Source organism: Cnephaeus nilssonii (assembly GCF_951640355.1).
Source record: "Cnephaeus nilssonii genome assembly, chromosome: 10".
Lineage (NCBI taxonomy): Eukaryota > Metazoa > Chordata > Mammalia > Chiroptera > Vespertilionidae > Cnephaeus > Cnephaeus nilssonii.
This window is the reverse complement of record NC_137081.1, coordinates 37055347-37081721: the sequence shown is the minus strand read 5'-3', so window position 1 is coordinate 37081721 and position 26375 is coordinate 37055347. Positions and strand designations below refer to the sequence as shown.

The 26375-nt window shown below is 36.8% G+C and overlaps 1 protein-coding gene and 1 pseudogene across 4 annotated transcripts in view; one reads left to right on the top strand and one right to left on the bottom strand.

The window, feature by feature from the left end:
* DNAJC10 (DnaJ heat shock protein family (Hsp40) member C10) overlaps nt 1-25143 on the top strand; it is a 39975-nt gene extending 14832 nt beyond the window's left edge. For 2 of the 3 annotated variants that reach the window (XM_079782618.1, XM_079782617.1), the window contains exons 9-22: nt 347-390; nt 872-1009; nt 5464-5553; nt 6154-6267; nt 6715-6829; nt 9760-9887; nt 10174-10290; nt 12426-12527; nt 13760-13915; nt 15191-15324; nt 16281-16334; nt 16603-16750; nt 17790-17909; nt 21467-21628. In XM_079782618.1, coding sequence (XP_079638744.1) covers nt 347-390; nt 872-1009; nt 5464-5553; nt 6154-6267; nt 6715-6829; nt 9760-9887; nt 10174-10290; nt 12426-12527; nt 13760-13915; nt 15191-15324; nt 16281-16334; nt 16603-16750; nt 17790-17909; nt 21467-21613 — 1607 coding nt within the window. In that variant the 3' untranslated portion in view covers nt 21614-21628. Of the gene's footprint in view, nt 1-346; nt 391-871; nt 1010-5463; nt 5554-6153; nt 6268-6714; nt 6830-9759; nt 9888-10173; nt 10291-12425; nt 12528-13759; nt 13916-15190; nt 15325-16280; nt 16335-16602; nt 16751-17789; nt 17910-21466; nt 21629-22716 lie in introns of those variants that run through there. The other variant, XM_079782619.1, reaches the window with a different exon arrangement.
* Nucleotides 25144-25251: 108 nt separating this feature from the next.
* Nucleotides 25252-26021, bottom strand: LOC307106672 (superoxide dismutase [Mn], mitochondrial-like; annotated as a pseudogene). The gene has a single exon. The product of its transcript is annotated as a superoxide dismutase [Mn], mitochondrial-like (transcript).
* Nucleotides 26022-26375: the final 354 nt, after the last annotated feature.

Sequence of the window (26375 nt, the reverse complement as noted above, 5' to 3'; positions counted from 1 at the left end):
AATTGTGAGATATCTTAGGTAAAGGGGATTATTGATCAGAGAAATTTGAGAGTAAGATCCTAAAGGAATGCTTGAGAGAAAATTACTCCTTTTCTCTTTAGCTGGAAATCCTGGGAATCTGAGGGGAAGGAATAAAAGAATGAGTGAGTGAATGCGAGTGAGTGGTAATGTGTTGTGTGTGTAGAATGAAACTTTGATCACAGTAGTTATCTAGTGAATAAAGATTTCAGTATTTACCAATAGAGCTCAAATAATTGCCTTAGAATCAGCATGATAGCTATGTGAAAAGGCAATGAAAGTATACACTCAATAGAGCTGAAATTGCTTGCTATTTTTTTCCTTGCAGATTGTTTGACTTCACAGACACGTCTCAGGCTTAGTGGCATGTTGGTAAGCATGAATTATTTTGTAAGACTACTAGCATATAGCCATGTCAAAAAACAAACAAACAAAAAAAAAACACCAGACACATTTAAACATGGATTCCAGATATTGTCTTTGGTAGTTTTTTGAACATTTAACTTGCTTATTTGTAACCTTTCTTATTTTCTGATAAATGTAGTCATAGTTGTGGGTTTCTAATAATGAACTGTGTTCAGTAAATTTTGGCATGTGGTGCTTTCATTGTCATTCACTGCTAAGTATTCTTTAATTATGAAGTCCTTTTTAACCAAAGAGTTATATATTAGTGTTTTTATCATTTCCAAACTTTATTGTTTTGTTTGTTATTTTGTTGTTTAGTTAGCTCTCATCATATAATGGTTGGGGAAATAGTCTTTGTTTTTGATACTTAGTTGTTGAAGCTCCCTTTGTGAGGAAACTTGGTCTTCCACTTGACCTATGTTTTTATTGTTGTTTCTTTCTATTTTAGGATGGTCTTGTTAATGTAGGATGGATGGACTGTGCCACCCAGGCCAACCTTTGTACAAGTTTGGACATAACAACAAGTTCTACTGCCTATTTTCCTCCTGGAGCCACTTTAAATAACAAAGAGAAAAGCAATGTTTTGGTATGAATCATTTTCATTTCTTTGAATGCACACACTTAAATATGTTGTTTGTAATCAAAGTAAGAAAATGAATCAGTTTATATCATCTGAATGTGGAACGTTTAATAATCTAGAACAAATTTAATTTCTGGGATTCTGTTTAATACATTCTTCCGTTTGTAAAGTCTGCTATAAGAATTATTTTTAACTGGCATAAACTATTTTTGAACCCCAGAGGTATGGAATACATTCTTAGGTTAAATGAATTTTCATTAGTTTCCATTTATTTATATATTTTCTGATGTTAAAATACAGATCATTGGTCGGTTCGGCTAGAACCCGGTATCTATTTTTTTTAAGCACCCTGTTAGATTCTGGTATAAACTCGGTGTGGAGATCTACTGGTATGGTTCACCTCCCTAATTTTAAGAATGAGGGTCAAGCTAGTTATCAAGGAGTTGGGATAAATAATGGGATATCAGACAAGTTTCTAAGAAACTCCAAAAGAAAAGGCTCAAATAAAAAACGAACTTCCTTTAGTTTTCTTTTCTGTAAATTCTTTTTTTGATGTTGATAAACAGACAATATTCATTACAGAAATTCATATATAGTAAAGAAATGTTTAAAAAAAGATGCAAAATTCACTGAAACCAAATCACCAATAGACCAGTACCGTCAAATTTTGGTGAATATCCTTCCAGATCTCTGCTTAGGTGTGCATACAATTAGGACTTGGTGCTGATGACTCTTCGGTTTTATCTGTGGCCTAGGTCTCTGCCCTCCACTCCAGACTGCATTCTACTTCCTATTCAGCATCTCTCCTGGGATATTACTTGGATGTCTGCAACTATACTCCTGATAGTCTCTAATAATATTAATCTGCTCTACCCCCAGTTTTCCCCATCTCAGTTGATGAAATATAAATGTAATATATATGGTACTTACATGCCATACACACACACAGAGGTGGGCAAAAGTAGGTTTACAGTTGTAATGCAAATAATACAATAATTAACAAATAATATAAGAGTAAACTATGTTTTGCATAGTCACAACTGTAAACCCACTTTTGCCCACCCCTGTGTATATATAATCATTATCAACAATCCCTGAATAGTGATTCATTGACTAAAGGTGACATACTTATATTAATCATTCCTCTCTTAATAAATATTTAAGTTGTTTCTACTTTTGATGATTATAAGCAGTGTAATGAACAATCTTGTTCATCTTTTTACACTTCCTCAATTATCTGTTTAGAATTAGATAGCTGCAGCAAGTTAAATTCCATTCATGTTGCCAAACTGCCCTACAGAAATTTGTTGAACTCTGTGACATCAGTTCATGACGTTTGCCTATACCCTGGCCAACAGTTAATATAGGGTCTTACCTTCAGTAACATGCAACCTCATATTTTAGTGAGATCTTTGGGATTTTTTTATATAAACTGCAAGCTCAGATGCAATCTTAGAAAACATAAATGAGTCATACTGGAAATGTAATGACCATAAATGCTTTTATCCCTCCTAAAAGCATTTACGTTTTAAAAAATATAAGACACTATGCCAGCTAAAGATGTCTGGAAGGTGAAATTTAGAGACTGGACAGTATCCTTTTATATATACAACTACCAAGTTTTACACCAAGACAGACAGGTTTATAATGAGTTTCTAGTGTATTCATCACTTACATATTTACCAGAGGCCCACTGCACAAAATTCGTGCCTGGGTAGGGTCCCTAACAGCTGCCAGCCACCAGCTGGAGCCTTCCTTCATTCCAAACCGCCCCCTGGTGGTCTGCGCACATCATAGCAAGCAATGGAACTCCCAGTCGGTTAAACTCCCGAGGGGACACTTTGCATATTAGGCTTTTATATATATACTAGAGTCCCGGTGCACAAAATTCGTGCAGGGGAGAGGGTCCCCCTCAGCCTGGCCTGCATCCTCTCCAATCTGGGATCCCTTTCACAATCCAGGACTGCTGGCTCCTGACCGCTCTCCTGCCTGCCTGATCACCCCTAACCACTCGGCTGCCTGCCTGATCGCCCCTTACTGCTTGCCTGCCTATCTTATCGCCCCTACTTTGCCCCCCTGCCAGCCTGGTCGCCCCTACCTTGACCCCTGCCAGCCTGATCACCCCTACCTTGCCCCCTGCTGGCCTGATCAACCCTAACTTCCCCCCCTGCTGGCCTCATTGCCCCTAATTTGCCCCCCTGCTGGCCTCATCGCCCCTAACTTGCCCCCCTGCCGGCCTCATCGACCCTAACTTGCCCCGTGCTGGCCTGATTGCTCCTAACTTGCTCCCCTGCCAGCCTGATCACCCCTAACTGCCTCTGCCTCAGCCCCCCACCTAAGCCGCAGTCTGGGCCTCCCTCTGCAGGAGGCAACCTGGCGGATCAAGGGAAGGCGCTGCCCCCGTTACCCTGCTGCTGTTGCCATTGCCAGCCTGAGCCTGGCCCTTCGCAGTCGCGCCTCGGCCCTCACAGCCGCTGCGGCTTTGTCCAGAAGGTCATCCGGAAGACGTCTGCCCTAATTAGCATATTACCCTTTTATTGGTATAGACTAGGGGCCCAGTGCATGAATTTGTGCACCTTGAAAGGAACTGTGGGCCACCAGGCTGCGGTGGGTACAGGGGCAGGTCTCAGCCCATCTTCTGCGCCCCCACCAAGCCCCTCCAGCCATGGCCCCCAGTCCCCTGTCTGCCAGCAGCCCCGCTCCCACCACCGCTGCTTCCACGCACTGATGGCGCTGGCCCCGCTCGCACCCGCTTATGGCGCGGAGCCATTGAGGCCAGCATCAGCAGCAGGTGCGAGCAGTGGCTGCTGCCCCAATTGCCCCTCAGGAGCAGGGGGAAGTAATGAAGCCCTCAGGGGCAATTGGGGCTGGCAGCCACCGCTCGCACCCTCTGGCGGCGCCCCAGCACTGGGCGCCGGCAGTGGGTGCGAACGGTGGCTCTAGTGCCAGCAGCAGGTGTGAGTGGGGCCAGCGCTGACAGGAGGTGCGACCGCGTGGCGGGACTGTGGCACATGGGGGAGCAAAGAATTTCAGTAACCACCAGAGGCTCACCCCAATGACAGTGACTGGCGCCCCACCTTGGTCTGGCACCCCCACTCACCTGCTCCACCATCCCACTGCAGCTGATGCCCGCCATGGTCCCTGCGCGCCCCCTAGTGGTCAACGCACATCATAGCGACCAGTTGTTTGTTCAGTTGTTTGATTGGTCGGTTCCACTGTTTGGTCTATTTGCATTTTATGGTTTTATAGATATAGATAAGATAAGCTGCAATAGGAGTATTTTTGGTGAAATCTTCATAATGAATGTGACAAGAGTGAATGAGCTGTAGTACAGAGGTATGAAAGAATTCTGTTTTCACCTCTTAAGGCCTTTGGTAACAAAATATTTCAAATAGAGCTTTAAGAATATTTATGCTATAGATTAAAAAAAAAAAAAAACAGAAAAATTTCCAGGGGGGGAAACTGACTTTGCTGTTCTTATTCCCATTGTTTCATATCAAGCACAATGAAGCTGTGAATACAGTGGTAGTTCTTTCAAGTTTTAATGGAGTTTTAGATCTTTCAAGTAGTATTTGAATTGTCAAACATGGATGGTTTTTAATTAAATATATATTAAACTATTTTGTAGACCCATATACATTTTCTTGATAGTACCACTGCTGCACTCTTTATAGTACCAGCTGCTTCATTGAGAATTAGACCACCAGATAGTTCTGTGAGAAAAATATGCTAAGGATGAAATATGGGCAGAAGTAAAGGAGATGTGTTACAAGGGAGGTGTGCCTTCTTCGGTTATTTGTTTGTGTTTTAAATGAGACCGAGATCTAAAACATATTTAAAATAAGATCTTTACCAGTATAGTTTACTCTGCAAAACTCATAGGTAGTTTGGTTTTTTGGACATTATTTCTGAAAACCTCTATAATAAGGTGCCTTTTCATTTTCTAGTTATAAGTTCTTATCTTAATTCCTATTAATTATTGGTTGGGGTATAAAGTGTCATGGATCATCAAATACTCAACATCAAATTGTGTTTTAACAATTCTTAAATAATGGGTAAAGCATTGGCATTCTGTATGAAACATGGTTAGCATTAACATTGAACTGAACATAAAATAGCACTTTCCTCATGATGCAGTTACTCCAGGTGTTGTGGGGATTGTTGTAGAAAACACAGAACAGTTAATAGGCAATTCCAGGCAACAAAACACCTAATAATGAAATTTGTTTTACATAACTTTAAAAAAAAAAAAAGCCCAGTTATACAATTTTTAATAATTGCCAAAATATAATACTTGTTTTTTAAAAAAGATAACATTTAGAATAAATAGCTTGAAAACTATTTAACTTCTGTGACTTTTTTCCTTAAAAGTTCTTCTGTGGAAACAACAACAACAAAAAAGACACTAAAGTAAATGGATGTTGACTTAAAAAAATTACAATATGATTCTCTTATTCTAGTTTCTTAATTCATTGGATGCTAAAGAAATATATTTGGAAATAATGCATAATCTTCCAGATTTTGAACTACTTTCGGCAGACACACTAGAGGTAATATTTTTGTAATGATAAATAACGTTGCTAACATTTCAAGTCTTAATATTTTAGCCAACATTTGGTTTATTCATCACTAGAGAGAAAGTAGTAGTTTCAAAGGATTATATATCAGTCAATTTTAGGTTAAACTCCAGTTGCCGGAGCTGCTGGTGGCACAGGGAGGATCTGTAGTTTTGTAAAACCTAACCAGTCCTAAAGGGCTTCAGGAATGTCATAAAAACAAGATTTTGATCACAAAGCCACTTTGGATATGATTTGAAACTTTATGTTCTTGCTTACAGAACTATTTATATCATTCACTGAGAAATTAAGAAGCAGCTTCAGAAATACTTAGAGTAGAATAATCAGTTGTCTACTTTTAACATTTTATAATGTAGTGACTTTTATCCTTCTGTAATTTTATATAATTGATTTACATAGCATTATCCCAAATAAACTACAAAATAAGAATATGGATGTGCCTGAATTTTTGACATTATTTTGAAGTAATAGTTAGGATTATTAAAATTAATTATAAGAGAATAAAAAGAAAGATTAGAACTCAGAATTCCCTGTCTCTCACATTTCTTTTTAACTTTTTAAATCACTTTTAAGGATCGTTTGGCTCATCATCGATGGCTCTTATTTTTTCATTTTGGAAAAAATGGAAATTCAAATGATCCTGAGTTGAAGAAACTAAAGACTCTACTTAAAAATGAACATATTCAAGTAAGAAAAATGTATTCTGCCCAGCTTTCTGCTACTATGTTTTACATAAAGTTATATTTTAAATAACTAGTTTTCTTCCACAATGTATGAAAATGTCAACCTTTTTCTTTATTATCTGCTTCTGGGGTCTCACATGAAAAGGTTTCTTTCTCCCCCACCCCAAGATTATATAAATATTCTCTACATTTTTAGAAGGGTGGCTTTCTTTATATTATCTTGGAAATTTCTTGTCAGGTTTGTTAACTTTCTAGGAGCTTCTTTTTTTTTTAATTGTGTTTTAGTGTTAAATGTAAATTAATTATTTCTATCTCTTTTATTTATATCCTATTAACTCCTGTTTAGAAACTGTTGTTAAAGCAATGTCATTTTGTGATTACCCTTATAAATATTTAATTGATTGGATAAGATTTCATTTTCATCTAATTAAACCTTCTCTTTTTGCTTTAGATTGGCAAGTTTGACTGTTCATCTGCACCAGATATCTGTAGCAATCTCTATGTTTTTCAACCATGTCTAGCAGTATTTAAAGGACAAGGAACCAAAGAATATGAAATTCATCATGGTAAGAAGGGGAAAAAATGATAAAAATGTATCCTCATTTTCAAATAGTACAGGCATACTTCAGAGATATTGTGGGTTGGGTTCCAGATCACCACAATAAAACGAATCGTATTCTTTTTGATTGGTGGAGGTTCTTGCCTTCATTTTGTAAAAAAATACAACATCTGTGCCTGGCCAGCATGGCTCAGTGGTTGAGCATAGACCTATGATCCAGAAGGTCACGGTTTGATTCCCGGTCAGGGCACATGCCTGGGTTGTGGCCTCGTGTGGGGCGTGCAATCCCAGCCAATCGATGATTCTCATCATTAATGTTTCTCTCTCTCTCCCTTTTCTCTGAAATCAATAGATTAATATATATACTTTTAAAACACAACACCTGTGATGCGCAATAAAGCAAAGCCCAATAAAACAAGGTTTGACTATAATTTTTAATTTTACTTTTTACCTTGTATTATATGGACACATGTATAAATAATTTATCTTATTAATAAATTTGTTTCTTGTGAGGAAAGACATTTTTAACTATATTTAGTTATTTTATACTCTTGACTGTTGATCAGTGTTTCAGCAAGAACTGTGGTGACAGGTTAGGCTAGGGAGGAATTTAAGGATCTTGCTTGTTGACCAAAGTAGCACCTATAGTGTTCATTCCAGTTTGCCAAATGTAGCATCTCAACCATTATGAGTAATTTTCCGACATTCTTTTACATGTTTCCTCCACTAGACTACCAAGCATCTCCATTGACTGCTTTGTCATCTTCCTTGAATTTATAATCACATTTCTACATTACAGCTTGTTTAGGACTGCAACTCTACATTCATGTAAGCAAAGTTCCAGTTCCTAGGGTTTGGGATGCATCACAGTCTCTCTCCTGAAAAGGTGAAATGTAGCAAGAGACAAGCAAACTACTAACTATCACAGTGAATAACAGATACTAACATTGTGCCTGTTAAGCCCTGTGTTAGGTGTTAGGAATGCAAAGTTGTAAGACATGGACTTGACTGTCAAGAAGCTTAAAATCTCTAGTACAAGTGAGAAGAAGGAGATCTATAAGCAAATATGAAAACCAGTGTAATAGCCATTATGTATAAATTAATAAAATCAAAGAGACTTTTGCATAGTATAAGTTAAGTGATATTTGAATTCAGGTGATATTTGAATGCTCAATTTCCCAAAGCAAATACAGAAGAATGAGAAGTGAGTCCATTTAGGCCATAGGAACTGTGTGAACAAAGGCTTGCTTGGCAAGGTAATCCCAGTAGTAATGACTGTTTATTCTGTACTTTTTCGATGGCAAACATTTTTCTAAAGGTTTTGCATACTTTTGTATTTCCATTTTTTATCTTCACAACAATCCTGCAAGGGAGAAAATTGAGGATCAGAAAGGCTAAGTCATTTTGCCCGTGACAAAAACCAGTAACTGGTCAAGTAGATTTTGTATCCAAATACATCTGACTCCAAAGCCTAGGCTTACAGTTCACTAAATGCTACCTCCTTAAAGTGCTAGAAATGACCAGGTTTTAATAATGGAGTTCTGTTCTTTTTTTACCTCTGAAATATTTCTGACTCCTCTTCATTTCTGTGCTTGCTGCATTATTTCAGATCTGCTGAGAACCAATTCCAGCATGTAATAATTACAAGAGTTCCATCTAAAGGTTGATGGGACTTGGGGGCTCAACAAGGGTGAGCCACATACGTAATTTACCTGTTGGAAACGGATAAGGCACTTCCCCCAAACCTGAATAGGATTATTGTTAGCTGCCAGACAGCTCAGGGCATTTTATTGCCTCTTGTTGGCCAAACACCTGAACAGCTGTAGGCTATTCCCCAAACTGATAATGCTTCTGTACCCTTTGATACCTTACCCTTTGAAGTGTATATTTCCACCTTGCCTTGGGACAAATTGTGTTAGAATAAAAGCACGGGTCCTTGGTCAAAGTAAGAGTCCTCAGTTCCTTTTAGCTGAAGCTCCTCTGACCCCCAATGCCTTTCAAAACTATCTTTCATCCTTGGACTCCTTCTTAATCATCTACGCACAGCCCCTTTCTCCAGAATGCTGAACCCTTTGTAAGGCTGGGAAAAGAACCCCGGCACAGATCCATCATGTAATATATCATCCTCTGATACAGTTTTCCATCTGATACAGTTTTCCATCTCATAGCCTTTCTTGTTATTTGTTTTATTTGCATTTATTACCCTAGAACAGTGGTCGGCAAACTCGTTAGTCAACAGAACCAAATATCAGCAGTACAACAATTGAAATTTCTTTTGAGAGCCAAATTTTTTAAACTTAAACTTCTTCTAATGCCACTTCTTCAAAATAGACTCGCCCAGGCCGTGGTATTTTGTGGAAGAGCCACACTCAAGGGGCCAAAGAGCCGCATGTGGCTCGCGAGCTGCAGTTTGCTGACCACGGCCCTAGAACATCTAAAACATTCTCATGTCACTTTTCTGCCTTGACTGCTGATTTCTTTTAAAATAAAGTTCAGATTTCTTAGCATAGGAGCAATGACTTTGTTTTGCTCACCACTCTATGTCCAGCACCTAGAATGGTGTCTGGTGTATAGTAGGAACTCAGTATATAGTTGTTAACAGTATACATTCACAATCTGCCTCTGATGGCTCTTTCAGCCTCATCTTTACCCTTCCAAATAATTGTAGCTCCAGCTACTTGTGGATCCATGAAAATACGATCTTCTTTCACTCCTCTGTGCCTCCATATGAAATTTTTCTTCCTCCTGCATTGTAATCATTCCTTCTTGCCCTTCCAAATACAGGGGTGGGCAAAAGTAGGTTTATACTTGTGAGTACATGAAACAGAGTTTATTCTTGTATTATTATTTATTAATATATTACTTTCCATACAAACATGTTTTTATAGATAAAAGGCAGGATATGGATTTTAACTTTTCTCTTACTCAATTTCAAAGGGAAGAAGATTCTCTATGATATACTTGCCTTTGCCAAAGAAAGTGTTCATTCTCATGTTACCACACTTGGACCTCAAAATTTTCCTGCCAATGACAAAGAACCATGGCTTGTTGATTTTTTTGCCCCTGTAAGTTATTTTTATCTGTAAAATTCAATATTGTCAGATTTTCTCTTGTTACAGCAAAAAGACATTTTCTAGATAACTTTGAACCATGGATACAGTTTGGCTACAACCACATATTGTATCTAAGAGAGCACTGATGTACTTCCCTCTAAGGATTAAGTATATACAAGCATAAGATTTGCAACTAAATGTGGTTTGTCTTACTTAAATTGCTTGTTGCAAAAATGATGTAAGTTTTTGTTGTTCATTTTATTTGGCTCAGTGCTTATGAATATTTTTTCTTTTGTAGTGGTGTCCACCATGTCGAGCTTTATTGCCAGAGTTACGAAAAGCATCAAAGCATCTTTATGGTCAGCTTAAATTTGGTACACTAGATTGTACAGTTCATGAGGGACTTTGTAACATGGTAAGGCAAAGTATTAAAAGTGTTTTCTAATTAATCTGATATTAAAATAATAACCTTTTCAAAAATACATCTACATTTAGAATAGTAACAAATTGTTTAAACCAGTAATTTCAACAAAATTATGATGGATTAAAAAATGATAATATATGTAGTTAAATGTAGATATAGTCTTACTTATTAAACTCAGGAAAATATTTAGTTGACTTGATAAAATATACGATTTTTCAGTTATTTAAGATCTTTATATTTTTTTAACTTAACATTTCCTTTTGGCAGTCGATAGCTTTATGCTTTGGCTTTCCTTGTAATCGAATAGCTAATAGAAGGAAATTAAAATAAGATATGAGGTTAATTAATATTCACTCTTCAGTTCTAAAAAGTACTAGAAATTATATACCTCATGATGAAAGTATGCAATGCCCCCTATAAAATATTCTTGGAAAAAATTTAAATCAAGTCATCAGCTCTATTAGTGTATTGAAGAACAGATTAAGTGACAACATGGGTGTGCAATTTGCAAATCCCAGCATGTAGAGGACTTTATAGGACAAACACCGTTTATTGGACACATTTATTAAAAGGGGAAGGAGATTAAAGACTTAGAAGACGTGCTATTCAAATGTAAGTTTAGTCTTCCTGTGGATGCAGTTTAAGCAAAGCATCTGCAAAAACAAAGAGCAAACTGGGGAAATTTGAACTCTGATAGGATATCTAATGATTTTCAGGAATTGTTAATTTTTAGATATGAAAATGATAGTGTTCTTATATTTGGGGGGGAATATATGTTTTTAATATACTGAAATATTTTTGAATGAAATGTTAAGTTATCTGGAATTATCTTTAAAATAATCTTGGGATAGGGTAGAGTGGAAGGAAGTATAGAGGAATTAAGAGTAGCCATGAGGCCTGGCCACAGTGGCTCAGTGGTTGAGTGTTGACTCATGAACCAAGAGATCACAGTTTGATTTCTGGTCAGGCACATGCTTAAGTTTCGGCCTTGATCCCCAGTAGGGGACATGCAGAAGGCAGCCAATCAATGCTTCTCTCTCCTCAATGCTTCTGTCTCTATCCCTCTCCCTTCCTCTCTCTCTAAAAAATCAAAAACATATTAAAAAAAAAAAGCCGTGAGTAAATGATTGTTGTAGTCCTGAGCGTACATGAGACTTTATTGTTCTGTTTTTGTGTGTATTTTAAATCAAAATTTATAAAAACTAAACTTTTTTAAAAAGATAAATGGAAGTGAATGTAGGATGAAATGTTTATGGCATCTGTGTGAGGACTAATTTCTCACTCCACACACAAAAACTAAATATAAAAATCAATGAATATGAATGAATTTGACTACATTACATGTAAAAACTATTACCAAAGAGACACTATAAAGTTAAGGGAACAGGCTGCACATATAACTGACAAAGCCTTACAGTCAGAATATTTAAAGACAATAAATCAATTTTTTTTAATTTTTTGAAAAAAAGTTTACAGACATGGCAAAAGAGGAAATGCAATAAACATAAAAAATGTTCAATTTAAACTAAATTCAGGGCAGTAAAAAGGGACCAAGCTCATAATTATCCGTGCTCACTTCCCTGCATTTGATGCCTATGGATTTTATGTCTTACTAGTAGCCCTGTGCACGAATCTGTGCACCAGTAGCTCTCTGCAGGGCCTGGCCGCTCCGCGCCCACTGCGCTGAGGCCCTCCGCGGCCCAGAGGCCCTCCACGACCAGGGTGGAACGCTTGCCTCGTCGCCGCGGCAACGAAGCAAGCATTCCACCAGGCCACTCACGCTATCCACTCTCAGCGGCCACCTTCTCCCTGGGACTAGGAGACTCCGGCAGGGGTGAGAGGACTGGGTGCCACCATCTTTGTGATAGAGTGATGGTTAATTTGCATATTACCCTTTTATTAGATAGGATGGAGTACCTATAAGTAAGGGTTAAGTATTCAGCAGTACAACTGTGAATCCAGTTCTTCTGCAAATTTTGTCCAGGCTAAAATTTTTTAGTCACCAGCAATTTAGCAATGGGTCTTTTAAATCATATTACTCAAATAAAGGCAAACTGGTTATAAATTTGAAACAAATTGGTTAAACGTATAAAACCATGTTTAATTTGTCTTCTCATTCTTAACAGTATAACATTCAGGCTTATCCAACAACAGTGGTGTTCAACCAGTCCAATGTTCATGAATATGAAGGCCATCACTCTGCTGAACATATCTTGGAGTTCATAGAGGTATTTAATTCTGTAGTATTATAAATTATAGAGGTAATGTAAGTTATTTTAAGTTCATGGCAGTAAATCCTTCTGTGTGTGTGTACTCTTTGTATAAATATTTAATCATGTTTAATAACAAGATTTATTCTCATACCAACACATTATTTTCTGACAAGAAAATGAATTTCTTATATTTTTCTAATGTTTTACTCTTATTATGTACTTACTATAGACTCTAAGAATAAGTCTGTGTTTTGTTTATTATCTGGTTCAGTGCCTTGTACTTAGTGGGCACAACTATTTCTTGAATACATTGAAATTATATTTTCACATAAAGCTTTGCCACCCCCTCTCCATGTTGTCTCAGCTAGAACCACCACAGCTTCTTTTAGGTCCATCCATATAGATGAGATAGGTGTAAACTCAGTATCATCCAGGAAATGTGTGGGTGAGTAAGGGCAGTCTAGACCAACCCCCAATGGAGGGCCTCTTTCAAGCCTGGGCAGCTGTGCCACACCCGTTATCAGCACAGAAGTGCCCTAGATCTATAGCATCTCCTTTATCCCCCACTAATAATATTGACTAGAATAGTTAAACGGGTTTCTTAAGAATGAAAAATTTTAGCTTATTATTTATGTAGTGACCATTCTCTGTCCTTTTCTCTCCCTCCTTCTCCAGAATAATAGTTTTTGATTTTGTGTTGTTTTGATTTTTGAGATTTCCCCCAGTGAAGCTAACATCTTCGTTAACATTGCCCAGTCATGATAGACTAAAGCTTTGTTAAAACAGCATTTGGAGCGAGTGATCTGTAGGGAGGTTGTGCAGTGTCTCCAGTCAGAATGTCAGGAAAATAGACTAATAGGCATTCCATTATTAATTAAAGGGCCATTTCCAAACCAAGCATTGGTTCTAAAACAGAACTATATCTTATGTATACATCTGGGAAACTCTTGAAAATCTTGTCTCATCTCATAATCTTAAAGTTGTCTGTTTATTTTAGTGATAAATAGAAATAGGAACAGAATATTATTTAAGACAACTGATAGGAGAAAATCCAAACTTAATAAAAAATCTGGGATCATTTCTTTCTTTTTAAATTAATTCACTATAAATGCTCTTTAAATATCCTTAATTATCTTTTTATTATTCAAAAACAAATTTTTCTAAATGACTGATACCAACAATTTGCCAAGAATATATGAACAACTCTTTGTCTATATCTGTTATAATGAAAGCTGTATTGTTTTTAGGATCTTATGAATCCTTCGGTGATCTCCCTGTCACCCACCACTTTCAATGAACTAGTTAAACAAAGAAAACATGATGAAGTCTGGATGGTTGATTTCTATTCTCCGTGGTGTCATCCATGTCAAGTTTTAATGCCAGAATGGAAAAGAATGGCCCGGGTATGGTAAAATCATTTATTTTAAATCTAAACATTTACTAAGAACGTTTATTTAACAGAATTATTTTGAAATTGGCATGAGTAAACCCACCTCTAGATTATAACTTTACAGTTCTGATCATACCACTTGGATTTCAACTTAGCTTCTGTCTGGTATATGAATGGTATAGAATAATTTACCTTTTTTTGTGTTTCACTCCATACATATTTGACCAAATTTCTGCCAGTCAACCCAAAGGTCTCTTTTATTTTTATTTTTAGAGCTCAATATAGTCTCTTCACAATATTGTAGGACTTAAAAATAGCTTTGATCTACAACACTATTCGGATTTTTTAAATTTCATACAAATAGACATAGTGTTATATAAATCATGAAAAATTGGAAAGAAAAGATTTAAATACCAGAATGGAGAAAATATAGTAACTACTTTGTTTATTTCTAAGATAAAACATGGACAAACCTGAATTAAAGTGATTTCTGGTATCTCACCCTTTGAGATAATACAACTTTGTGCTCTTTTCATTAAAATTTTTTAATTTAGCTCTGAGTCCATGTGCTGCCCACAGCCCCTGTCTCCATTTGAAAGAGTAACTCTGAAATACCATTGCCAAGACCTTCATTTGTTCTTGGTTTCTAACACTTTGAATTTTAGAAAAAATTTTCATTTTCTCACCCTGGCCTGTTTGGCTCAATGGATAGAGCGTCGGCCTGCGGACCAAAGGGTCGCAGGTTCAATTCCGGTCAAGTGCATGTACCATAGTTGCAGGATCCTCCCTGGCCAGGCCCTAATCAGGGCATGTACAGAAGGAAACCAGTCGATGTGTTCCTCTCACATAGATATTTCACTCTGTCTTTCCCTCTCTGTTCCACTCTCTCTAAAAATCAATGGAAAAACATCCTTGAGTGAGGATTTAAAAAATAAATAAATAAATTGGTGTGGGTTTTTTTTAATTATTTTCTCTATATTATAGGTGAATGAAATCGTTTGTTTAATATGCAATAATTGTAGTGAGTTCTTAACTACAAAATTAGATTTCCAGTTTATTACTCTAAATGTTCATATATATATATATGTGATGTTCATATATATATATAAATGTTCATATATATATATATGAACATCTTTTTTTATTTGATGAAAATCACTGATACTACTAAATAATATAATAATCGTCTCAGTGATAGTTTCTCTATTGCAAATATATATAAAGTAGTTGTGGAGGTAATTTTTTTCTAATCACTTTGATATATTTATGTCTTCTTTTTCTTTTCCAGACATTAACTGGACTAATCAATGTGGGCAGCATAGACTGCCAACAGTATCATTCTTTTTGTGCTGAAGAAAATGTTCGAAGATACCCTGAGATAAGATTTTTCCCCCCAAAATCAAATAAAGCTTATCAATATCAGTAAGTACTGTCTAAAATTTTAAGGCACTTACTATAATCATTTATACAGTTAACATTTAAAAGTTATCCTGACTAAATAAAAGTTAACGCAACAAGTATTTTTTTGGGAGCTCACCATGCTTAATGTGCTAATGAGAACTTCGGAAAAGGAAAAGAGAATTGAACAGTTACACTGTTCATGAAGCTGACAATCTAGTAAAGAAGAAATAAGGAGAGAAAGAACTAACCTTTATTAGGTCCCTGGTTAGTTTCAGGTACTGTACTAGATCTTTGCTCACATTATCTCCTCTAGTCCTCACACATACACTGAAAAAAACAAAAGTTATTACCCTTCCTATACTATTACTTATCAGATAAGTAAACAGATTCAAAGACCTTAGATTAACTTAGATAACAGCTGCTAAGGTTTGAAGTTGGAGTTGGAACCCAGGTCTGTCTCAATGCCTATGTTTCCACAATACCACATGGTTTTTCAGGTAGAAAACTGGAAATCACAAGGCAAAATATAATAAATATCATTTAAGAAGTAAAAATGAACCATAGATTTCAAAGGAGGAAGGAATCACAACAATGAGAAAAATCATGAAATACTGCATTTGTGAGGTGGCTCTTAAAAATGGGTATGAATTTTACAGACAGTAATAACTGGAGTAAAGGTTCAGAAACTAAAGCCTTGGACATTTTTCGTTTTGTCATTCCCGTGAGTTTGTAGGTGTCCAGCAAGCAGCTACACGTTCAGGTCTGTCTGGAACACAAAAAGACATTAAGACTAGTGAAAAATATATTTGGGAAGCCATGTAAGTGGTGTTTATAGCTAGGTGTATCTGAAAAGAGAGATGCTAGATAAAGTCATTGGATTAAACTTATCTTTAAATTGCTACAATGAGATTGTTTTCTGAACATATCCAATAATGGAAAATTCTATTTACAAATGACATATATTTTTCTTTTTTCAGTAGTTACAATGGTTGGAATAGGGATGCCTATTCCCTAAGAATTTGGGGTCTAGGGTGAGTAACTAAAATATATTACTGTATGAAATGGATTTAATATTATTTACCTTCTTCTTATGTCTATAATTAAATTTACTGTGAATTGTCTAAAATTCTAGTGTTTTAAAGCACTTAGTAAAAAATTATAACTTACCAAAGATACGGTTGTGGTTTATTACAGTCATTCTTTTAAAGACATTTTTAACTTAAAGACTTTTGCAGCATTATATTTTAGAAGTTTGCTTTGATTTTGTATAATGAAAAATAATTTTGATTTTTGCCTCAGATTTTTGCCTCAAGCATCTATAGATCTTACACCTCAGACCTTCAATGAAAAAGTTTTACAAGGAAAAAACCATTGGGTGGTTGACTTCTATGCTCCTTGGTGTGGACCTTGCCAAAATTTTGCTCCAGAGTTTGAGCTCTTAGCTAGGGTAAGTCTTGTCTACCTACTTAAATAAATTGTAATCACATGCATGTTTTAATAATTAGCTGAAACATTTTAAATATAATTTTTATTTTTTCTTAAAAGTTTCCCCTGAATTTTAAAAACTATTTCATTTCTACAACTATAATCTTTGCAGTAGGCGTCATTCTTTATTTAAAAAGTTAGCCAACACCTCTACCTAATTCTGTTTTTGGGTCAGTGACTTTCTTTTTTTTTCTTCAACAAGAAACTAGGGTCATCTAACCACTGGGTCTTCAAATTCAAATTTAGGTGATAACTTACATGACTGTTAATACAAAAGCATATTATCTGGCCCTGGCCAGGTTGCTCAATTGGTTAGAGCATCGTCCCAGTAGCCAAGGTTGCAGGTTCAATCTCTGGTCAGAGCACATACAAGAATCAGCCAATGAATGCATAAATAAGTGGGACAACAAATCAATGTTTGTTTCTTTCTCTTCCCCTCCTTAGATGACAACATTATCTACCTAACCTTAATAGCCAGAAGCCTCACTTCTGCTTGTTCCCTTTTTCCTTCAGTCAATTCCTTCCCTGCAATTAAGGAAAGAATCTTTTTTTGATCGGATGTGTATACGCTAGAGAAAGTAAGAGATCTGTTAGTTAGACAACTGGAGAGTGTAGCTGGAGTAGTCAGCCTTCCACAAGATGAGTGCTGCCTCAGCACCTGAAACTAGAGAAAGATGGGGAGAAGACAGTCTGAGATGTTTGTGCTGTGACAGACAGGTGTGGGTACCAAGACGTTGAGGTCATTTAGGGCAAAGCTCAATTTTCTTGATAAGGTGAAGGAGAAATTATTGCTTTTGGAGACATGGTGCTGGACAAATAGGAATGCAAAGCGCCAGTGAGAATTTGGAAGCAATCTTGTTTGAATGGCAAGGATTGAAATGTTTTAAATAACAAATCCTTAGGTTTATAAAGATTTGAAATTTTTAGTATCACATTGCTTCGTGGTTGCTAAAATACTTTACGCCAAAGAGAATGGTTAAGCCATATTTGTCTTTTTTCAGATGATTAAAGGAAAAGTGAAAGCTGGAAAAGTAGACTGTCAGGCCAATGCTCAAACATGCCAGAAAGCTGGTATCAGAGCCTATCCAACTGTTAAATTCTTTCCCTACGAAAGAGCAAAGGTACGTACAGGTTTTTCCTCCATGTTCCTTTCCTTTAGCAGGCCAAGCCCAAAAGATTTTTTGTTTAGACTGAGTAATGCTCTTTTCTAGTTTCTTCTCCCTTTGGCATTATCTTATTGCATAGTAGAGGCCCGGTGCACGAAATTCGTGCACGGGGGTGGGGGTGTCCCTCAGCCCAGCCTGCACCCTCTCCAATCTGGGACCCTTCGAGGGATGTCCAACTGCCCATTTAGGCCCAATTCCCACTGGGATCAGGCCTAAACGGGCAGTCGGACATCACTCTCACAATCCAGGACTGCTGGCTACCACCTGCCTGCCTGCCTGATTGCCCCTAACTGCTTCTGCCTGCCAGCCTGATCACCCCCTAACCACTTCACTGCCAGCCTGATTGATGCCTAACTGCTCCCCTGCTGAACCGATTGCCCCTAACTGCCCTCCCCTGCCGGCCTGGTCACCCCTAACTGCCCACTCCTGCGGGCCTGGTCACCTGGAACTGTCCTCCCCTGCTGGCCCAGTCACCCCTAACTGCCCTCCCTTGCCGGCCTGGTCACTCCCAATTGCCCTCCCCTGAATGCCTGGGTCCCTACCAACTATCCTCCCCTGCAGACCTGGTCCCCCCCAACTGCCCCCACCTACAGACCTGGTTCCCCCCAACTGCCCTCCCCTGCAGGCCTGGTTGCCCCCAACTGCCCTCCCCTGCAGGCCTGGTTGCCCCCAACTGCCCTCCCCTGCAGGCCTGGTTGCCCCCAACTGCCCTCCCCTGCAGATCTGGTCCCTCCCAACTGCCATCCCCTACCGGCCATCTTGTGTGTTGGAGTGATAGTCAGTTTGCATATTACCTCTTTATTATATAGGATTATTGAAACCCAGTCCTTTTCATATATATACACTAAATTTTAAAAGGTTTTGTGTCTCACAGTTGCGATGATCTCCATTGCCTTAAAATTTTTACACTCATGAATAGGAAAATTACTCAAGAGACAAACCAAAATACTAATCATGGTTTTCTATGGGTGATAGAATTCGAGGTAATTATTTACTTTCTGTGAAGTTTTATATTTTCTACTTTTATAGAATTAACATATAGTACCTTTATAATTAATTTTTTTCTAGGAAAGGATAGTATACTATTGTAATACTTTTGAAATGACCTTAGTACCAGAGTATTTATCTTATGGACTATTTATTAATGAATGATTTAGGCTATAAAAGTTGGTGCAGTCATAATTCCTTTTATAGGTCAGTGACTTCTTTTTTCCCAACAAGAAACTAGGTATCTAACCAATGGGTCTTAAAATTCAAATTCAGGTGATAACTTCTATGATTACTAATACAAAAGCATATGTCTGGCCCTGGCCAGGTTGCTCAGTTGGTTAGAATGTAGTATCAATATGCCAAGGTTGCGGGTTCAATCTCTGGTTAGGGCACATACAAGAATCAGCCAATGAATGCATAAATAAGGGGAACAACAAATTGATGTTTGTTTTTCTCTCTTCCCCTACCTCCCCCTCCTCTTTCTCTAAAAAAAATAATTTTTTTAAAGTATATGTGTATCAGCCAGTATAATTGCAGACTGAAAGGACTCATGACCTTTGCTGTCTTCCCAAGTAAAAGAATGACATTTTTGGCACTAGAACTATGACAAAATAATATTTTCTTTGTACTATATTCATGTTTTGTTTTGTTTTTAATATATTTTATTGATTTTTTACAGAGAGGAAGGGAGAGGGATAGAGAGCTAAAAACATCGATGAGAGAGAAACATCGATCAGCTGCCTCCTGTACACCCCCTACTGAGGATGTGCCCGCACCCAAGGTACATGCCCTTAACCGGAATCGAACCTGGGACCTTTCAGTCCGCAGGCCGACGCTCTATCCACTGAGCCAAACCGGTTTCGGCTATATTCATGTTTTCTGATAAAACATGAAATAAATAATTTCAAATATTTTAATTTTTTTTGAGAAAGAATATTTGATTAAAGTCTCATTTATTGGTAATTATACATTTTTAAATAGCGCTAAATAAATAAATTAGATGGTGAATTTCAAAAATCTAGAATTGTCAGAAATTTAGATTTTTCAATGAAGGATTTTGGTTAGTCCAAGAGGCTAACTCTATTTTAAGAACAGCATAAGGTAAGCATAACTTGAAGGGGAAAGGTTTTATACCTGAGCCTGAATCTTCATTCCTTTGGAATCACTAGCTTTGCTTCCCAATTCTCAGAATGGCTGACAAGTGGGTGACATCATGTAAAATGATGTTAGAGAAATATCAGTAAAATGACCAATCATAGAAATGATTAGGCCATAGAGGGAGCTCTTTGAAAATATTGCCTGGCTTAGGTGGCTCAGTGGTTGAACATCGATACCTATGAACCAGGAGGTCACGGTTCGATTCCTGATCAGGGCACATGCTCCAGTTGCAGGCTTGATCCCCAGTGTAAGGCGTGCATGAGGCATCCGATCAATGATTCTCATCATTGATGTTTCTCTCTCTCCCTCCCTGAAATTAGTAAAAATATATATATTTTTGGAATATAATTAACAACATAAACTGTTGAACGAAAATAGAACCAGAGACATAGAAGCATCAAACAGACTGTCCAACCTATGAGGGAAGGCAGGGGGTGAGGGGGTAAGAGATCAAAGGACTTGTATGCTTGCATGAGTATAACCAATGGATACAGACAGTAGTGGGGTGAGGGCATGTGCTGGGGGGTGGAAGCAGCCGGGGAGAGGTCAAAGGGGAGAAAAGGAGACTCGTGTAATACTTTTAACAATAAAGAATTTAAATGTTTTATATATATATATATATATATATATATATATATATATATATATATATATAAAACATTTAAATATATATACACACACACACACATTTTTAAAAAAGGAGAAAATGTGATGTCTAGAGGAGTCCAGAGGACAGATTAGGACCCAGAATATCCCTGTCCAAACTGAAAGGCAGGGTTGGCATCCAGAAGTCCAGGCTAGATGAGGAGGCCAAAGTAGAATAACAATGGGAATAAACAGAAATGCAAATCCAGATGGGCAGTTATATAACGAAACAAAATCGTAACATATAATTGTGGGGTTCTCTCCAGGGGGAATGAAACAGGTGGCTCCAGATCCCAAATGAGCGGCTGGGCATAGTCACCTGTCCCCTCCCAGCACCTTCCTGCTGTGGGCAGAGGAGAGCCAGGAGACAAGCATTGCTTTCCATTGTAGTAGTTAGTTGTGGTTTTGTCTGTGTCAGAGATTGTATTACATTAGAATGATTTTAGTCCTCTGGGCATCTCTTTTCTTATACAATTTAAATGTTTTCAGGCATTTGGAGTTAACAATGCATTTTTCCCATGTGCTCATAACAGTGTCAGTAGTATTTATTTCAGATAAATAATGGGTTAACTGTGCTTTTGTAGCATTATTTCCTTGAAGAAATTTGAGTTTCGTACACTTAGAACTCTAAGGACTATTTTATTCAAGTTTCTTAGATACAAATATCATGTTTTGATTAGATACTTAAAAGATTATAAGAAAAGTGTTTTTAATTTTAGAGAAATACTGGGGGAGAGCAAATAGATTCCAGAGATGCAAAAGAGATTGCTTCTTTAATATATGAAAAATTGGAAAATCTCCAAAAACATGGAATGAGAAATAAGGTAAGGACTAAGTCTAGAGCTGACTTTGCAAACATTATCTAAAGTTATTCTTCCTATATTTTATATGTATGAATAAGCAGGGAACATGAAGCTTCAAAAAATAGAAAGTAGTTGGAAATTCTTCTTTGGAAAATATGAGAATCAGAATGTAGTCTATAAATACTGAAATGCTTAGAAATTTGGACAAGTAAAATCACTTAACAAGAAATTATGGCTGTAAATTATTTACATTTTGTTCAAATGTAAGTAAAGCAGTGACTTGTTAGGAATGGAATAAATATACTGGAGCCTCCTGACAGACACGTTTGGATAGCAAATACTCTTTTGTTCTTATTTAGTCAGGATGTGTTGGAACCCATGAACCTCCTGGGCCTCTCCTTGAATTTTTAACCCATCAAGCAGTTGCAACCTTTCTCCTGGTGTTCTTTGCAAGGGCTGTTTATTATTTTTCTTCTTTAAATCATGTCGTTCTAGGACAGACTTAGACCAAAGAATCCATGAATGCTAGAGTGCTTTCTGAATGGAATTTAATACAATCACATGAAGGTTGTTGGATTCCTTTCCTATACAGTGAAAGGGCAGAAGGAACAGCACAGCGTTGGGAAAGGGATAGGGCCGTCTGGCTCCGTAGAATCATTAGAACTACTGAGCCCAACACAGAAAGTCTTACAGCCTGCTTCGCGAATTATGTTTTCTCCAAATCTAACAGTTAGGAAAGAGATAGTTATGAATCTTTATTTTCTTGGTTTCAGTAAACAAAAATGTTTTTCTGGTAGTTTGTTTATGTTTTCTCAAGATATTTTGTGACTTTCTCAAGTTTAACATTTAAGATAGCAAACACTGTTACTCATAAATCAAATATCATAACTGAAATTAAGTTAAAGAGCACATCAAAATATGACTTTGAATGTATAAAGCTATAATTGATAGTATCTGCCTGGGTAAGAACTATGTGATACCCTTTCCTCTACCATTGTTACAGATAGGAGAGGTACACTTCTTATGTGGGTGGCTCATTAAATAAGAATATAGAGTAATTATTTTTGAGAAGATAAAATTTTGGTTAGCTTATAATATTTTACCTTGTTTTTAATATAATCTCATGTTTCTTTTCTCTTTCAATTACTTTTATATTATTGTTGAAGGATGAACTTTAATGATAGTGAAGATGAAGAAAAAGTTGAAAAGAAATTCTGACAAGTGACATCAGAAGATATCTTCTTAGACTGTTACTACATTCATGGTGGGAATAAGTGAACATATATTGGACTTGTAATTGCACTTTCTAAATTCTATACAACATTGGTATGAAAGAAGGTCTGCAAGCTTTCTATAATGTGCCAGGTCATAAATATTTTAGGCTTTGTAGACCTTATGCAGTTCTTTGTCACATATGCTGTTTTGCTTTGTTTACAACCCTTTGAAAAATGTAAAAACCACTCTTAGCTGAGGGCCATCCACAGATAGACCACAAGCCACATTCAGTCCATGAGCCATAGATTGCTGACTACTAGAAATGATGTTTGGGCTGGCTGGCTTGAACATGAGTCTGCTCTGCTAGTGTACTAGTATATGTCTAAGTGATACAAAGTGAACTTTATCATTTAATGTGTTGTGGCTCGCCTGAAAAAAGAGATCTTGGTTTTCAATCACCTGTTCTTCTAAAACTTCTCTGAAATTCTCTAATCATATATTTCATTTTTAAAAAATGTAATGTGGCAAAACAAACAGATACCCTATTTTCATGATGTATTATAGTGAAGAGATTCTTCATTCTTTCTTAAAGGTTGAAGAATTTTAATTCCACAATTGAGAAAAATTTTTGTAACAATGAGTAAGCAAATTCTATAGATTTCTACAGCATCCAGAAATACCTGAAGAAAAAAATATGTACAACAATTAACAGGGCACTGTAGAGTATCCCAAATATATCAAGTATTTAGAGTTCTATATTTTAAAGATATGTGTTAATTTATTTTCTAAATATTTTTCATAAAGGTTTTCCCTGTGATGCTAATTAACTTTTGAAGCATCTTTCTAATATTTATGTTTTTGCCTTCTGGGCTCTTTTGTTGTGTATCCTTTATTTACATTTGCCAGTTTTTCTTCATAGTTGTTGTTTTTCACTCTTGTCTATTCTCTTCATTATTCAAACAGGAAAAATAACTTCACAGTTTTACTATAACTCATTGATAACGTGGTCATTCCAATTATTAATTGGAGGCTATCATGTTCAGATAAATATTGGCACAATAACGAGTTATTTTTGTAAGAAAATTAAGTATATAAATCTAAGAATGAGATCTTTTAGTTTCTCAGTTGTTCAGAATCAAATAATTATAATTCAAGGTGTGTGTGATGGTAAAAATTTTAATTGAGCAAAAAAGAGGTCATTGAATTTAAAAAATATCTTCAGTTTTCCCAAACACCTATTAGGGTCTACGGCCATACCACCCTGAACGCGCCCGATCTCGTCTGATCTCAGAAGCTAAGCAGGGTCAGGCCTGGTTAGTACTTGAATGGGAGACCAAACACCTATTAGGATGATGCTTTATTATATTGGAAGAGTTTTGTTTTTTAAATATTTTACCTCCTTCCCCAAAATTTCCTCATATTTTATAGCTACAATTTATAGGGGGAAAAAATATTTTTATTTTTATTTTCAAGTGTAACCCTATTCTTCATAGTCTCTCCCATGTTGTTTATAGTGTATTCCTTAATTCCTTATCTTAGATCTCATTTTACACATGTAGGCACATACAGAATAATTACCACTTCTAGCCTTAATTTAACACCACCTTTTTGAATTATGATCAGTAATGGCAAGTGCCTTTCATTTATTAAGTTTTCAAAGCCTAGAAAATTTTCTGAATTGGCTTGTCTCTATAAGAATCCTAAAATGGAATGCCTAAAGAAGTCCTGGTGAATGTTTACTGATTACTGTACTAGTTATATGAATGCCAGTGTGCTGGACACTGGGAGTACAAAATGGCCCAAGTGTGTGTGATTCACAGTTCTGACACTGAATCCATAAACAAGGATGCGGCACCTATCTACTACTACCTGTAAGTATAATTCCACATTTAGTTGAAAAACATCTTAAACAGTAAATAAATAGGAAATGTTACATATCCTGTAACTAGGCCTAATTATGTGCCTGTGGAATCAGCTGTAAAGCCAGCGCTATCTGGGAGTCATGGTAAGTAACGTGTATCCTGCAATCACATCAGTATCATTGGTATTTAAAAGACCGCTGACAGAATTCAAGGCTTTAATGGCCACATTCGTGCAGGAGAGCACCTCTAAAGATGCCATTTCTCTCAGCAACCCCATTGTTGTGTGGCCTCGGGTAACACAACATTCATTTCTAGCAGACCAGAGTGCATTCTGTCAGGCAGCTAGATTTGAAAATGAGATACATTTAAATATGTGATGATGTGAAACCATTCTGAATGTCTGTTTTTGGTATTAATGATGCTTGCGTATCTCCGTTTTCCAGTTTTTAACATCTTTCATATATTTTTTACTTAAAGTATGTGATTAAGATAAAAGAAAAATAAAATGAAATTGTTGTATAATGACTTTTATATTGTAAAAGTTTTCTTTAAATTGGTTCTTTTGTTTTGTTTCCTTGCGGGGGGCGGGGGGGGGTTAATATTGTTAAACAACTAGGGTAAAAATCTAGATTATCTATAAATGCAATAGAACAGGATCAGAAAGGCTTCCTTAGGGGCCCCAATAGTAAAGGGATGTGATACTTTTGATGGCTTTATGATGACATAACCTCCTGGGTATTTTAGCGCTCTGAAGAAAATGTTTACTCTGCACTACTACAAAATCAGCCATAAAGAGCTTTCTGTAATGCTGATATACTTTTTGCAAGCCATGTATCTCTCAGTTACATTTTCGCAGTTGATTACATTCCAAATAGCTTTCAGATAATCAGGTCTGACGTTTTTATACTGAAAGTAATAAGCATGCTCCCACACATCATTCCCCAAAAGTAGAATGAGATGAGACCTGTTCATTGAAGGGGATCCTGATTAGAACAAGCAGCAATCAATAAGCATCCTTGTTCCTTATGGAAACCAGGCCAGCTCCCACCTGAGCCTTGAACGCCAGCAGAAACAGCGATCAATTAACTTCTCCTTAAATGCAGCGAAGGAACCAGTCACATTTGATGACTTCCAGCAATTCCCCTTTGGTCTTAAATTATACATAAAAAGACAAAAAACTAGACAAATAAAAATGGCACCATCACTAGGGCTCAGGTCTGATGAGAAAATGCTGCTTGATGAGGGACACCTCCACTGTTGAACTTCAGGCAGGCGGAAGAGTTATTTGAGTTGTAATGTCACCCTTCTCTGTGCCTCCCGGTACTTGTCCTCACCTCCCTGGTGTTCAGGTTGTTCACATAGGCCACGTGGTGCTTGCTGTGGTGCAGCTGCATGCCCCGGGCGTTGATGTGTGAGGCTCTGGGGCACCATAGTCATAGGACAAGTCTGGGAGGTGGTGTGCTGACAGCCCGGAGTGAACCAGTCGATTCTTTGTTTTCTGACAGTATTCAAAGCAGAAATTTTCTTTGCGGTACATTCATTGGAAAAGAAATACTACATTGTTTCCTATGGGGCACATTTACAAAGCTGCTTAATATGAGAAAGTTTTTAATGAAGAAGTAGTATTTTTTAAACCATTTTAACTGATTTTTGTATAATAACTAGTCTAGTTTTAAACCTTATGTCTACCAACAAACTCAGAAAAAGGTCTTAAATTATACATATTCAGTGAAAAATAAAAAGGTTAA